General features: G+C 34.8%; 1 protein-coding gene across 1 annotated transcript in view; it reads left to right on the forward strand.

The window, feature by feature from the left end:
- Nucleotides 1–3,960: 3,960 nt before the first annotated feature.
- The window catches only part of LOC144959323 (cilia- and flagella-associated protein 65-like), a 61,956-nt gene continuing 48,691 nt past the window's right edge, over nt 3,961–17,225 (forward strand). Inside the window, exons 1-7 of the mRNA XM_078891880.1 lie at nt 3,961–4,067; nt 7,491–7,742; nt 8,375–8,513; nt 12,246–12,376; nt 13,527–13,641; nt 14,588–14,672; nt 15,293–15,447. Of these exons, the coding sequence (XP_078748006.1) occupies nt 7,495–7,742; nt 8,375–8,513; nt 12,246–12,376; nt 13,527–13,641; nt 14,588–14,672; nt 15,293–15,447 (873 nt within the window). The 5' untranslated portion in view covers nt 3,961–4,067; nt 7,491–7,494. The remainder of the gene's footprint in view (nt 4,068–7,490; nt 7,743–8,374; nt 8,514–12,245; nt 12,377–13,526; nt 13,642–14,587; nt 14,673–15,292; nt 15,448–17,225) is intronic.

The following is a 17,225-nucleotide window of genomic DNA, read 5'->3' on the forward strand; positions in this document are numbered from 1 at the left end:
TAATAATAATAATAATAATAATAATAATAATAATAATAATAATAATAATAATAATAATAATAATAATAATGAAAATAATAATAATAATCTTTATTGTCCAAATAGGCAATTATTGTTAGGTTACATCACTTGTAATAGGGGAAAAAATGAATTAAAATAGTAGTAATAACGATGATAATAATACTGATAGTAATGATGATGATGATGATAATAATAATAACATTAATAATGATAATAATAATAATAATAATAATAATAATAATAATAATAATAATAATAATAATAATAATAATAATAATAATAATAATTCCTCTCTCTCTCTCTCCTCCTCTTCTCTCTCTCTCTCTCGCTCTCTCTCTCTCCTCTCTCTCTCTCTTCATCTCCTCTCTCTTCATCCTCTCTTCTATCCCTGTCATATATCCTTCATCCAGTCACCATTGTTCAGTCAGTCAATTGATTTCTACTCGACGTTTTATTGATTTCTTTGATGGCTGTTGGGATGAATGTGTTCTAATGCCTGATGGTACGACATTTAGCTTCCCGGTACCGTGCGTCTGATTTAAGCAGTTCGAACTTTGGACGGAGAGGGTGGTGACGTTGCTGTAAGATGCTTCTCGCCTAGCTTGCCACAGGGTTGTGGTAAATGGAATCAAGTCTATCGAGTTTCATATTGAAAATTTTTGACGCCTCCCTGATGAGTCGAGGGAGTTTGCATCTTTGTTTAATACGGCACGTTCCGTACCATACTGAAATTCCGTATGTGAGGAGGCTTAAAACCAGGGAGTTGTAGACTTGTTTTAGCGTCTTTGTGCTGACATCAAACGATCGTAGTTTCCTTAGAATATAGAGGCGCTGGGCACATAATTTGTTTGTGAATAATGTCAGGATGTGTTGTGAAACGGAGGTATTCGTCGATGGTAATTCCGAGGTATTTGAAATGGTCAACGGTTTTTACAGTCTGGTCGTGGATTTTTCTATGTGTTTTCTGGATATTCTTTGACGCCAAAATAATTAGAAAGTGCATTTAATTAATCTTAAAACTCTCCCTTTATTTTTCATTGTCCTTCATTCCTCATACCAAACCGTTTAATGTTTTTGCAAGGCAATCTTAAATTGAAATACAATCAAGTCAACATTCATCACGATGAAAAAATAAAACAACAAATTAAAATATGAATTTGCAGAAATTTCTTCTTTTTTAAATGAAATTACCCATGAAGTTTGATGTCTGCAGGATCAGAATGGTAAAGGTACGAATGAAAATGATTTAGGGATGTACGATTCAGCACAAACACTCTTTATAATTTTAATAATATAGAGAATTTTTGAGCTTCTGCCTTAATACTTTCAAACCAGTTTTCTATGCTTTGAGAACTTGGGAGTGCGCATTAAAAACGAGTTTGAAATCTTAAATGTGGCCCTTCGTCTCAAAACGGTATTAAGTCGGGATGACTAAGATGCTGAAAATTGAATTTGTAGCCAGAAATATCATACTTAATTTGAGTTTGTTTGTTTTATAGAGGAGAAGGGTTATCATATTTTACTGTGCTGAATACCAACGTTTCATAATTTTGACCAGTTTGACGTTAATTTGACTTTTTAGCATCTGGTCCATCCGACTTAATACCGTTTTGAGACGTTTGGTCACAAATAAAGGAGTTCAAGTACAAATTTATGACATTCTTCCAGTGACCTCTTCCATAATATTTCTTATCAAAACTTATTCCTTTTTACACTTAAATTTAACTATTTAACATTAGGACACCGGTTTGGATCATTCTTGGTATGGTTACTCATCTTCAGCTGTTCCAGCAAGATTGGATCTAGGCTGGTATCACCTTCAGGATCATGGCAGCACACAAGCTCATGTACGACGGCAACGTGATGATCCTTCGCAGGAGGAAGACTTTCGAAGCTGGGTTGACGAAATAAATTTGGAGGAGTAGCCAAACGCTACTAGCTACTACTACTACAAAAAATACTACTACTACTACTACTACTACTACTACTACTACTACTACTACTACTACTACTACTACTACTACTACTACTACTACTACTACTACTACTACTACTACTACTACTACTACTACTACTACTACTACTACTACTACTACTACTACTACTACTACTACTACTACTACTACTACTACTACTACGACTGTAGAAAACGATAGGGGCTGCCAGAAGCCGGTGATCGTAAAATACTAACGAAAGAGTGAAAATGGAGAGGCTTCGTAGGGGAACAAAACAGAAAATGGACGTTTCGGGTACAAACCCTTCGTCAGCACAACAATACACACATTAACGTGGAAAACAAATAAAATGAAATATAGTCAAAATGAAAAAAAAAAAGAATGTAAATTATTCTGTGTTTAAAAAAAAAAACAAAAACAAAAAACAAAACAAACAAATCTAATTTTCTACAATGAAGTCAATTATTTTAATTTATCAGTTAACCATAAATTATTGATATTAAGCTTTAGGCCTGCCGCGACAAAATACTCTTTAAATTTAAAACGTTAGCCACATTTGGAAGATTGTGATCTTGTGTTTATCTAAGGTTTGTGCCTAACCAGTTAACTGCCCTACTCTGAAAAAAAAAAAAACAATGTTAAAAGATTGCCAGAAAAAACCCTGTCTTCAAATATCGATTTAAATGACCTTCATCTTCACAAAAAAACCCTCTCAAACCTGGGACTTCGCGAGATGTAGGAAGGCGTCTAATTATGTACGAATGTTATAGCGACTGTTCAGACTTTGAGGAACATACCTAATTTGCGTTGAAAAGGATGTGGAGCGCTTTGAAGCTTTGTTGTTATGGACGCGGTGCAACTATTTTGTTGCTCTTTTCTTTCCCTTTGTCACATGATAAAATTAGAGCTTTTCATTGGACAGCGTTTGTTCGCTCACTCTAGACTCTAGACTAGGAACTTGACAATAATTTGTTAATGGCACGCGCACATTGGCAAAATGTGCAAAGATGACGGCACTATTCGTTTTCATTAATCGATTTTATTGAAGAATTCAGATTTTTTAAAATGTATGTTTTTCCTTTCTTCAGGATCACCAAGAGGGTGACGACGGTAGGCTTTAAAGATGTGCTGTTGTTGTTAGTTACCGTCGTGCTTGACGGGTGAAAAGCGTGAAAGTGAGAGGGCTCAAATTATTTCCTAAAACCAGAAGACTACCGGTTTTATCGCCTTTAATTATGCCGTACATTAGTGAACTTTAGTAATATATAAATTTTAACAATCGTGTATAAATATAAAGGTTCCAAATTCAATATAAAAGCAATTGAAGATATCCAGCTTTGCGCTGCTGACCACTACCAGCGTGCGTAAGCTTGGATGGACTCCCTTACAAGACAAACAGAAAGAACAACGATCAACTCTGTTTAAAATTACAAACAAAATTATGGCCATCTCACCAGAACAATGTCATTCTCACATATCTCATTCGGCTGTAGTGTTTTATTCGTGTTTTGATGATAAATGGGAAACCCGAAACGTCCACATTGTTTTTTTCTGAAGCTTCCATTCAATTTTCTATTATAATTATTATAATTTATGGGAACAACTGTCTAGACTTAGGCATAGACAACAAAATCCACGCATTCAAAGAAAAACCCACTCAAAAATGCCACACTTCCAGTATTTATTTGCACCCCACGCCCCACACTATGGATCTATTTTCCCGAATCATGTGTGAATACAATAACTTCAGGCAAAGATGACCAAACTACTTCAGCATAAACACCAACACAATTCAATTGCTGGTACTTTCAACGACTCTCTCCGTTCTCAAGAGTCGACTTCCAGTTACATTCAGATTCAGTAAAGGTCTGACCGGTGTTTATTTAAAAAAAAAAAAAAAAAACCCCAAATAAATAAATAAAAAATACGAATGTATAATGACACCCAAGTTTTTTTTCTTACTTCCGTTGACATAGTCTCCCTTGTTGCTAAGGCGTCCGCCATTGTTGATATTAGTCAAAATGGTGGTTGTTTTTTTAGAAGGGTAGTTGGCGTCACAAATTATTCTTCTTAAACTGTATTATACCAAATGTAAGTGATTCCCCTAGGAGTTTTGATTTTACTTGATATAAATTGTGATTGCCTATTATGTGACTCACAATCTATACGTTATTAAGCTGTTCATTTGTTGTGTTACAGCATCGCCTCGTCCGCATCACATTTTTTTGGTTTATTTTTTAACAATTCAAAATCATTTTTAAAATACTTTCAGTACAAAAATGCGACAGGAATTTCCCAGTGCGGTTAATTTGGTAAAGGAAAATTTAAAACAGGCGTTACATCTCACATAACCCAAGCAATGGCTACGAATACGTTGAATAACAAAATAAAAGTGGATTTAATTTAAGACGCCTGCAGTGATAGTGATAGTGGTGATAGTGGTGAACCAATGTCTCAAAACGGTCTAAATTTGTTTGGAGTGATTTTGATGTCATTGAATTTAGAGAGTAAAAAATGAAACTGTTTTTTATGAGTTATATTGAGGAGAATAATAAGCATTATTTCATAAAGCAAAATGTACAGTTATAAATAAACACATTTCATAATTTTCTGATCATTTTAATTTTAACTTTAAACTAAAATCATTTTCACTTTTTGATAAACGCTTCACTCCAGTTTAACGCGATGGGTCATATATACCTTGCATGCCATTGAAATGCATTAGTAGACTTCCATAATAAATTGATTAGTGTACTTTATAGGCGACGTGCACTGTATATCATTGAACTTTACTTTAGCTCCATTTGACCTGGGAACTAAATGATGCATTTGTAATAAAATAATTTATTTGTTTTATAAAACTTGCTGTAGACAAGTTGTTGATATATATTTTGTTAAAATGTGTTATACAAACTTAGTCATCTTCTTTTTCAGATCTTATTGTTGCATGTTAGATTATTAGTAAACTACCTTATTTCTCTTTTAAAATGCAGATGTGATTAAATTCTGTGTTGCTTAAATGCATTTATTGAGAAGGATAAAGAGGGTTCTGAACCTGACTCACATTCATCATCATTCATTTTTTCTATCTATATACTTTCTTCACCCCCCGTCTCTCTCTCTCTCCCTCTCTCTCTCTCTCCCTCTCTCTCTCTCTCCCTCTCTCTCTCTCTCTCTCTCTCTCTCTCTCTCTCTCTCTCTCTCTCTCTCTCTCTCTCTCTCTCTCTCTCTCTTTCTCTCTCTTACCTTATGTGAAATAAAAAAGATGATGACATACTGAAGTTCACACATTGCTTGTACGCGACTCAGGATAGGCTCTTCACAGTAGACAAAAAGTCAGTCACCAGGGGCCACTCATATAAACTTCTGAAACCCAGAGTTGAAACCACCCTTCGACAGAACTGATGTCGTTGAAGCGCCGAACGTCAATGCTTTTAAAGAATAGATTAGATGCTGTGATGGAAAGTTATTTACATAGTGTAGAGGTGCCTCCCACCCAAAGTAGCTATGATCAAAAGATCAGTAGAGCAAGTGCAGTGTAGGCTCGCCCCTGTTCACAAGATCAGGTAGGGAAATGCATTAGATCTGTTGTGAATAAGACATTCAGTGACTGGAAAGACTCTGTGACAGGCCAGTGGCCAAATCAAGCGACGTTGATACCATCTATTCTATTCTATTCTATTCTGAATATTATTTTATCTGTATTCATAATGACAATGACACTCTTCATTGTGAGATAGTATTACAATCAGAGTAAAACTTTTTGAACACAAAGACAAAAATAGATAAGTAAATGAATCTATATTCGGAAAAGGTAACTTTGCTGAATTATGTCCCGAGATGTAGTCCGAGAGATGTGTGAAGTTTTCTAAGTTTGGAGCTGATGTGATATTTTTAGGAAGTTTGTTCGAGTCTGCAATCGTTCTATGAAAAAAATGAGAATTCTCTGTAGTTTGAGCTTCTGGATTGGAATGATACTATTTTTGTTAGGCTACCTGTTTTATTGAAATGTGTTAGTGGTTTGAGGTCTGGCTTGGAGATTGCTATTAAAGAGTGTTTTATCTTGTTAGACTTGAATTTCTTTTCCGCAAATGAAAGTGCTGTCAGTGAAGCTCCTTTTACTTAACATATTGTCTACACTGTAGTTTCGTGTTGTGTATCTATATGTCTTCTTTGGATCATTTCTAATTGTTGAATTTGGGATTTTTTGTGTAGGGATCCCAAACAATGCTGGCATTTTCAATCTTGGGTCTTACTAATGCTTTGTATGTTCTCTCTTTCAGTGCGATGGATTTTACTGTTTTAAGTTTTTTCTGAGGAAGCCTATTTTGGTTTGGTAGTGAATTTTGTTATGCGTCCTTCCCAATTCAGATTTGATTTAATAGTAACCCATATGTATTTGGCAGAAATTCATGTGCTCAAGATCATTGTTGTGTTTTGTTTAGTTGTACTTTATTGGGCTTTTCTCTCTTGTTATGAAAGTTACATTGCATATTTAAGGATGGAACTCCATTCTGTGTTTCTGCTCTCATGATTTTAATTTGTGGAGGTCATTTTCATTTTGTAAAGAAGCCACATGTATTTTTTATGTTAATGTTAAATAGGCAATTATGTCATTTGGAAAAAGTTTGACTCAAGGTTTTTGGCTAAATCGCTGATATGGAGAGAACAAAGATGGTCCAAAGACCGAGCCATGAGGAACTCCTGACTCAACTGGGACAAAGCTAAACAGTTCACCCTCAATAGCTACTGATTGAGAACTGTTTTTAAAAAAATGATATACTATCCACCTGTTGATTTTTTCATTTATGCCCTATTTTTTTAGTTTACAAGTGAGTATGACCCACCTTATCAAAAGCTTTAGAAGAATCTATGATCAGTACATCAGTTTGTTGGCCTTGTTCACATGACTTTGACACATGATATATGAAACTGAGTAATTGAATCTGAAGCCCTGTCGTAGTTCGTATTATGGTCCATAATTTTCTGCATACTTTTTCATGCGGCTGACAGTTTTATGTTCTAATATTTTAATGGTATGCATATGAGGGATTCATCAGTATTCACCAATTTCTGGAATATCGCAGTCAAGATAGCGAGATATGCTGTCTACTAGCACTTTAACTACCCTTGATTGAATGTTGTCTAGTCTGCATGTTTTTTTTGATTGTTTAATTTTATAATTAAATGAAGCACAAACACATCACGTACAGATAGGTAAATAACATTCCAATAAGGAAACTCATTATTACCATTGAAAAAGCACATAAAACACAGAGCTAGTAAGACATGACCTCACGTCAGGTTAGGCATGATTACATATTTTGTAGCATCACATTTATATTTTACGTAAGTTTTTAAAATATTGTGTCACAACAGCAATGGTGTCAGGAAAAATAGGCATTAAAATTGTGAGCGATTAATTGTTAAAACATTAAAAAGAAATATTTGCTTCGAAAATAGACTTGCAAGTTATACATATGTACATTTCCCAATTATTATTTGTTTCATAAGCACCATGCCGACTGGAGAAGTAGCCCCACAGCAAGCTTACAAGGTCACAGGCAACGATGCAGACCTCAAGGGAGAGATTGCAACACCTCCAAGTCTGTCACCAGTCAACTCTTCATCGTGTGACAAAGTGACTTATAATGGCATCGAGGTTCTGAATAGGATCGTTTGGAAAGGATGGGAACAAGGCAAAGAATTCACCAAGAATCTGGTGCTGAAGAACCTTGGTGTCAAAACACAAAAATTGAAATACAAGTTAGTTTTTTATTTATTTTCTTTCTCTCTCATTCAACACTACAAAAGGTTTTATCCTGAATACAAGGTTGCCAATTTTCTGTATATTTACGGAATTCTGTATATTATAAACCCTCAGGATATTTTCCAATCACCCGATAAAACGGAAAAAAAAGTAAGTGCAGAATGTTTTTTTGTTGACTGGAGTTTAGCACCCATAAAGGGGTCGGGCGTTTGCATAAAGGTTCAGTAAACTTTTGACTCCTGACTAGGCAACCCTGTACATAAAGGAAGTATATATAATGAATTCTTAAGCTATCACTTTCTCTCTCTCTCTCTCTCTCTCTCTCTCTCTCTCTCTCTCTCTCTCTCTCTCTCTCTCTCTCTCTCTCTCTCTCTCTCTCTCTCTCTCGCTTTCTTTTCTGAATGTTGTTTTTTTATTTGTCAAAGTAGACATGAAGACAAGTAATCATGTTTATCATTTAATTGTGATAAATCATTATTTAAAAATAATTGATTGCACTGGCCTTAACACAATTTACATTATCAACTTTTGCATTGTAATACCTTAGATGAATTGTTTTGTATATTACTTTTTCTGAATTCTATGTTTTTTTTCAATTCATTCTATTAAATCCCCCACCCTATTCCAGAGTTCCCGAGACGAGGTTCTTCTCTACCTTGTACCCCAAACCAATATTCCTGAGTGCTGGTTCCAGCTTTACTCTGCCTGTCACATTCAGACCTCTAGAGGAAGTTGCTTACGATGATAAGATTGTATTCATAGCGAAAGTAAGTAAGCGGGGAAATGTATCTATTCAAGGAAAATTGGTTAACTCACTGACTGCCACAACCTAAACATGTCAGTTTTTTTATTTTGACCTTTGACTGCCACAGCCGAACCCCCTCGGTTTCATACTCTGCTATTTTTTTCTACTTCTGACTGAACTGTATTGGCCATGGCAGTTTGACAACGAGGTAGTTCATTTTTTTTTAGTCCTTCATTTCATGATGGGGTACTTTTTAATGGTGACATAATTTCTAACAGGCCAAAGTAATAATAGATAACCTGGTATTTGTTTCTTTTAGTTTTCCAACATAAGGGAGAAACGAACACAAGTAATTGTAATTCTCGAGTGAAAAACAGTATGAAACTACATGTTTTTGTTTTGGTTATTATTCTGATTATGTTGGTGATTGTTTCTGTTAAAAGAACATTAATTTTTCCAGTGATCCAAGGCAGTGTTGACTCCAATTCAAATGTTTTTTTAGGCATAAGATTGCCTCCTTTTCAACATATAACTGTGCAATCCAGAATCAAAATGTAACAATGCAAATGGTATCATTTGAAGGGACAGCACAAGCTGGATTGTTTGCTTTTTAAATTGTTTTATTGTCATAAAAATTGTGAACACGCTGAATTTTTAAAAACGTGCATAACTTCAGCAATCAACGGCATTGCAATTCTGGAAACTCCCTCCTTACCAACCATTTTCAGAATTTTTCCCGAAACATCAGCCACCAACCACAAAAATAGACCAATCTTACTCAAACAGAAAGCATCAATACGTTCTTTATGTAGTATTGTTTCAGTTTGGTTTTTCTCTTTATTTTGTCACCTCTAATCCATACATTGGTGAGTTTACTGAGTGCGGCGTTTGATAGCTGTTTTCTTCTTTGTACATCCTCGGTGTCTCCAATTAGTGAGCCGACTTTCTTTGTTCTTTTCCATTCCTCTTTGTTCCTCGATATTGTTGTAAATTCGGTTTTATTGACATTGACTTGGAGGTTATATTTCATGAGGGTATTTTGTATGATGTCTATATTTGCTGGTGTTGATCCAATAAAATCGACATCATCTGCATAGGCGATTTCTCTAGGGATTGCATTCTCAATATGAGTCGTTGGTTTTGGAATGACTTTTCGAACTTCTTTCAGAGCGTGTTCTAAGTATATTGTGAACAGAATCGGGCTCAGACTATCTCCTTGGGGGGTCCCGATGTTACTTTCGAACTGCGTCTGTTTTGTGGCCCCGTATATCCTTGGTTGTATCTTTGTGTTGCTGAGGAGAAATCGGATTATTCGGAGCTCGTCTTCGTCTACTATTTCTGTTAATATCTCCAAAAGTTTTCCTCTGTCGATCGTATCAAAGGCTGCGGACATATCGATTCCGGTTATTGTTATGGATATGTTTTCTTTGAGTGCCTTTGCTGCCAACCATTTATGTGTCCATACAACGTCCGATGTGCTTCGGTCTTGGCGAAACCCGCTTTGGCTATGTGATAGGTATTTTTCTATTTTCGGTCTAATTCTGTTGAGGACAATAGTTGACAGTGTTTTTCTTATGGTATTCAGTAATGTTATTGGGCGCAGGTTGTTTACGGGTCCTTTCGTTTTTCCTGGTTTTTGTATTGTAATTAGGACACCGCTGTTAATGTCCCAGTCTTTGTGTGTTGAGAATGTTTTGTTCATTATGTTTGCAATGCTCAGATCCAGGGAGAGTGTACCGCATTTCAGCAATTCAGCGGGAATTTCATCTTCGCCTGGGGATCTGTTATTGTTTAGGCACTTTATGCTATTTCTAACTTCAGTTGTTGTGATGCGGTTGTTTAGGTCTCTAGGGTTTCCTGAGAAGGGCGATATTTGTGAGACTTGTTTGTGAAATTTCTGCTGGAAGTGGTCAGTTACAATGTCAAGGATATCGTTGGGATTTTATAACTGCGGCACTTGGGCGTTGACAAAATCCGAAGAAGAACATCTGGATGCCTTCCATCGCACACAGCTAAGAAGGGTACTGGACATCAAATACCCCAAAAAGATCTCAAATGAATCACTCTATAAGATCACAAAAGAAAGACCAATCTCCCTTGACATTTTACAACAACGATGGCAACTTTTCGGTCACATACTACGCAGGGACAAAAACATACCAGCAAACCAAGCCATGTCGGGATACTTCCAAAAACACGGGAACCTTTTCAGAGGAAGACCGATCACAACACTCCCTGTGATCCTAAACAAAAACCTCACAACACTTGGACAAAGCATTAGTCTCATAACGGCAGGGGACCTTGAAAATCTGAGAACCCTAGCAGAGGACCGGCAATATTGGAGACACCTCACACAGGAAATACTGGAAACAGCCAAGGCGACCCGATCTTTCGGTCGAGACGCGAAAGGCATCTAAGTCAAGTAAGTCATGTAGTATTGTTTAGCAAAATGAGCTTTACAATATAGTGTCTAGTTTTTTATAGCTATAATAAAACAACTTTCTTTGTTGTACAAAAGAAATCAGAATTATTGGTTTCATCGTAACGATTGTGAAGATTTTCTAATGGTCAGGAGAGGGTTAAATCTGAAATATTGATAAACTGAATTCAAAACGTTGTCATTTTTTCTCTCTCGCTTGTTTTTAATAAACTTTTATTAATCTGAAAGGATATAAGTTTATTACACTATCGCGATTTGAGTTTCTTTTTACCTTGTCAAAAATTGAAAATAAAAGAGTGATTTGTGCAACCTTCACGCCATTGTCCTAAATTTTTCACAACCCAAGTCCTGTAATTGGTAATCACAACAAAGACAGCGTTGCAACGCAATTATTTTTTAATCTCTCTAAGATAGGGGAGGTTACTCCAAAGAATAGACTATTATAATGCTCCTGCACGCCTGATTATCCTCTTATTATCAATCACTGCTTGAAATAAAAATAGATCTAAGCCTAATTAGATAAGTTGATCCATTGGATCATTACTTATAGTTACTTTAAGTAAGTTGCCGATGCAGGTCCCTTTAAGGCTCCTCTTCACCGGACTCAATCACCTTTGCCTTCATTTCTGCCCCACTTCCAGTTAATTTGATTTTGGCTTTGAAGTTATATAACATTTCTTGGTCTGACCGGAACTTATCAAGACGGATTTTAAACGTATTTACGGAATTCACAGTTACAACAGATGTTGGTAAACTGTTCCATATGTTGGCGACTCATATGGCAAATGAATTTATGTTTAGCCAATTTTTCCTTTCATTACTGTTGATATTTATTCATGTTATCTCAGTTTCTCTTGAAATAAATAGAACGAATGACGTCACTCTTCTCTTTGTTATTGTTTTTAGTCAGCCAATTTTATGAGTATTTCTCACTAAATTCAATCAATCAGTCAGTCTATAAACGTTCGAGTTTACAGTTACCACATAGTTTTGTATATTGGTGCATTATATCTGGCTGGCAAATGGTGTGAGACTTTTGGCTAAGCGCACAGCATAAAGAGAGTTATCAATTCTATTTTTTTCACGATCATGGCATAACATTCTTTAAACAATTTTTCTATGGTATTAAGACTTAAATGTTTAGAACTTAAGAACTTAAGATGCCTTTTAAGTTTAGATCAAAGAATAGATTCGCACCTTAATCTGAGGTTTTTCTTTTTTCATTGGCATATTTATTGTCATTAATTTTGTAGTTTGGTTTTTATTTTGGTCATTCTAATAATAAATTTATTTTATTTTTTAAAATTTTCCCAGGATTTGGAATTCGAAGTTTGTCTTAGTGCAGTCTTGCCTGCCACAGTTATTTCCATTCCGATTGACTTGGATTTCAAAATGTGTGCCGTGAAAGATCATTCCTCAATATCTTTTGATGTATTTAACACAGGGTAAGTACTATATACATGCTCAAGAACCTGTCCATAATGGCCACTTATTATGATTCCAGAGAAAATTCCGCAATAAAGGCATGTGGCATTTGAGAAGAGATTAAACGTTGTGAGAAAAATTAGACAAACCTGTCACAGTATATTGACCTTGAGGGAAAGTTATGCTTTGTCTTGTTATCATCATTTGAAGTGATGATTACAAGACAAAGCATGCAATGTTAAAAAGTCAATTTAAGTAGTAGTCCTTCAGAGCAATTGGGCCAATGGAGCCGGAGCTTATCCTGGTTTCTATAGCATGAAACAATTTCTTGCTATCCTTTGGATAGGACACTAGTTTATTGCAAAGTACTTTCCACCAGATCTAACAGGCCCAGCCACCCAATCACTGTCCAATGGACAGGGGGGACACAAAAAAAATCTTGACTGCATCCGTGATCATTTCGCGTGAAGTGAGTGTTCTACTGACTCGGCTGTTAGGACCCCCTAAAAACAAAGCGTGCAATGCATTTTTTACAAAATGGGGAGGATTAAAAATTGAATCACTAAACTCATAATTTTCTCTAAATACCACTTTGAAGTGGATCACAATTTTTCTCTGTTATCAATCTGAGTAAGTGAATATTTGGAAAACTGGTGTTACTCCCATTAGTCATATGTGTGCTGATTTGGTAAAACCTGTGGGATGTCCCACAAGCTAGTTTTGAGATACAGGCAATTAAAGGTGAAAAATCGTTTGCATGATTTTCCTTTTTTTTTCACTTGCATTGTTTTTATTATCCATTCAACTACAGTCATGATTGAATTTTACAGTTTGAAGCTTATAAATAATTTAACAAATTTTTTTTCTGAGCCAAACTTCAATATATATCATCTATTTATGTCTTATCTTTAAAAGGGATTTTCTCTGTTTCTTAATTTTTGAACATCCTTCCCCCCACCTGCTTTCAAATGTGAATAACTTTGACCCTAATTAAGATAATTACAAAATTCAAACTGCATTTTGTCAAGATATGGTGCCTCTATTAGAAAATATATTAATATTTGATTTGAATTTTTCAAACTTCCGATAGCTTTTGCCAGAACACCACATTTATGCTTTGATGGCTTAATCGTTTTAGGAATCTAACTCCCATCAAATTATTGCTTTCAGTGATTTGGACACACCCCTGCAGTGGGAGGTTAACGCCCCTTTCACTGTGGAGCCAGTGGAAGCTGTTGTCAAACACAAGAGTAGCGTCAAATTTCGAGCCACCTTCAGACCAGATGTAAGTCTTACGGGTTTGCTTGGGCATTTTTCATGACTTGTCAATATGCCATGATTTATCACTGTTAATTTTCCTGTCATTATCAGTTAACTTTAGAAGGCATCTGGAGTTATTTTTTTTAAATACATTTTTGTGCTATTAAATATTAAATTTTGATAAGAAAATATTTTTGTTGTCTTGATTTGTCAAAGTGCATTGGTTATCAATGAAAATATATTGTTGAAGTAATTGATATTTCCACCTAAAGATCATGTGACCTTGTGTTGCTATGCCTGGCAAGCTATTGACACGGATGCCTTTTTTTTTACTATTATCTTACTGTATGAGTCTTGGATTATTAAATCAACACAGTACAGTGAAAATTTGAAAATTTCGTCATTTTCACATATTTGATTAAAATTAGTTCAATGAACATTTCAGTGGTTTTATTTTTGACTCGAAAATTTGAAATAAAGTATATTTTGCGCCTGATATCAACTGATAATCACAATCAGGCAACCCATAGCCACCTTAAGTACCTGTCTATCACTTGAAGCAAACAGCCCACAGATCCTGAACATCACTCACAAATTTAACACAGACAATTGAAAACAATGCATAGTGTCATCTTGTCTTGCGATGCAATTCCTTCATCACATTGTCAAATTATTGCGATAAATACTCGTTAACCATGGGACTGACCTATTTATTTATTTGACATTTACTAAAGGCAGCTATTAGATTGAGAAATGTTTGCCAGGTATTTTCTTTGACTTTAAATGAATAGTCGAGTTGACGGAATGAACTAAAGGGCAGGAAATGTTCTGATTGGTGAAAATTTAGTAACGCTCAAACCATCAACTGTCTCCCGAATTTCTGCAAATCATTTTCTATATATATCATTTTTTTTTTTCATTTTTCTTTGATATAATCCATGAAAAATGATTTCTGTTTTACGTTGATCAAGGCTGCCTGTGTGTATGAAGCATCCGTTATCTGTCATTTTGGACCAGAGCTCAGCATGTCACGAGCCACTGTCTTTTATGGTATAGGTAAGTCTGGGTTTTTTTATTTTGTATTAGGTATTTGTAAAAGGTATTGTAAAACTTTCAACGACCCACTACATTTTTGAAATAGAAAATGCTGCTATTTTACCTCTTTAGTTTTTGCGAAAATCTGATTGTACTCTATCATAATAGCAAATAAATTATGAGTTATCCCTATTATTCCTTGTAAAAATCATAGGAGTTTCGGAGATATTGGTCCCCTATCGCATCTGATTTGACTTAGATTAGATGTTTACACATAATGATGTCTTTACCACAACATCTTTGTGTCAGATATATTGATGTTGGTTTTCACTCATTGTTGTAAAAAAGGATAGATTTTGATGAGAAATAACATGATTAGGCTAGGGTAACTGGATGGGGTATAATAAAAGATTTCTTGAACCTTGAGATTTCTTCTACCTTTGAAATTTTGTATGATATGCAAATGGATTCTTATGACCTGATGCTGGAATAGATTAAGCATTATGAAATGCATTGAGCAAGGTAGGTCAAATGGAAATGTGCTGCTTTACGAATGTTTATAATAATAATTATTATTATTATTATTTTATTATTATTTATTTTTATTAGTACAATTTTACTCTGTTATCTTCTTTACTCAGGAAAATTCCCTCACTTGCTGGTATCGCCATCTGGCAGCAAAGCATCGCGGGCCAATCAGGATAAACTGAATAATATTGAAACAGAAATCAACTTTGGAACTGTAGCAGTAGCCTCTTCATCGGGCCAGTGGGTAGAATTACACAACTTGTCCCCAGTAAGTACTCAAATATGGAATCTTTTGATTTTGACAATCCAAACTCTTTCATTTTTCAGTGTTTCAAGATATAAGATAATTTGAAATACTGTCTTTTGTTCAAATGCATTTACTAGTCGATATTTAACAAGAAAAATTTACACTTTGCGTTATTCTTGCATTGATTTTATAGGAATAAATAATAAATTGACGAATAACTATATATTTTAAAACAAAATTTCTTTTTGAAAATGTATGATCCGTAATATATAATCAATGACTAGTGATGCCACAATTTGCTGTTTATGAAGAATGTAAGTCTATGTAAATGCTATGCTCTAATATTTTTTTAAACCAGCGGCAACATTGCTTCAAATTTCTATCAAAACTAAAATTGATATGTGGTCTACCTGTCCCTGCGGAAAGTTGCCATTTAAAACCCCAAAAGTTGCAAAAAGTTGCCATAAAAAAGGGCAAAAGTTGCCATAAAAATTGCCAAAAGTTGCCAAATTTTGCGGAACATTATCTGACAAGGGGGGAGAAAAAATTGCGATTCGCAAACGCACAAACAAAGGCCAAAGTTTCAATTTAAACCACATCTGTTTATTACCTCAGCAGCAGTAATAATAATAATGATAATGATAATAATACAGTACTCGCGTTATACCAGCACGGTCAGTCATCACCAAAAAGTGTGCTAGTATCCGATCGTGCCGGAATCCGATAAAGGCTTAAAGTACTGTAGTGCATAAAAGTAGAAAATAAAGTTATAAAAAGAATCTACATGTTATAAAACAAAAGTGTGACCAAACCTAATCAAAAAGCTAACAAATGTAAAGAACAAAGCCTGAAATTAAAAAGAATACATTTATAATAGTTTCTTTTGTTAGTTTTAGATCCAATCGACCGCATTAGATCATATACCGGATCGCTGAAACAAAAAGCACAAATCAAACAACAAAACATCATAATCATCATAACTGACAGATGATTTACAGACAAAAATATATTATCCATCAAAATACTTAAACTAAATACGTACATAATTATAATATCATAACAAAATAAAATCATAAACATAAAATAAAAGGACACTGTACTAATTGAAACTCATGAACATCACTATGATGAGTGAAGTCCAGCCAAGATCAATAAAATCAGTTTGGGCCAACCGTGTGGTGCAACCTAGCTACATGTAAGCAAGGAGTATGCCACTTATGATTGAGTGCCATATGCAATGAAGTTGTTATAGTATAAAAATACTAACGCGAAGCCCAGTCTCCAAGAGTTGTGCGGTCAAAAAAAGCTCAGTATCCAGTTAGTTAAGGGAAAAGTCCACCAAAAAAAAACAAAAAACAGGAAAATCGCAAAAATCGCGGAAAGTTGCGGGTAACAGCTAAAATCGCGGCCGCGAATTGCCATTCGCGGCCGCGAAAAACGACGGGAACAGGTCTACTCTGTCATGCTTTGAAATATCTGTTGATTATTATTAATTTGTTTTCATAATTTGTTTTGTTTTTTTTTTTTAGATTTGGTTCTTAATTTATTTATTTTTAACATTAGATTTAATTTTGTAAAGTTGCTCGGCCAAGATGATAAAATTGTTGGTTTTAATCCCAAAGTTTATAATTTTTTACGAAGACAACTTTTTTGAGGGCAAGACTGAATTTCATCTCTATCATAGTTTTTTACTTTTATTAATATGGTTATAACTGCAACCCTTTTCTGTCAGAAAATAAATAGTAGCGATTGCCACACCACTGTTACTGCTCTCTTAATGAAAATAGTAAGAATTAAGA

Source organism: Berghia stephanieae, chromosome 13 (genome assembly GCF_034508935.2).
Source record: "Berghia stephanieae isolate SIO BIC M18660-M18661 chromosome 13, UCSD_Bste_1.3, whole genome shotgun sequence".
In the NCBI taxonomy this organism is placed as follows: domain Eukaryota; kingdom Metazoa; phylum Mollusca; class Gastropoda; order Nudibranchia; family Aeolidiidae; genus Berghia; species Berghia stephanieae.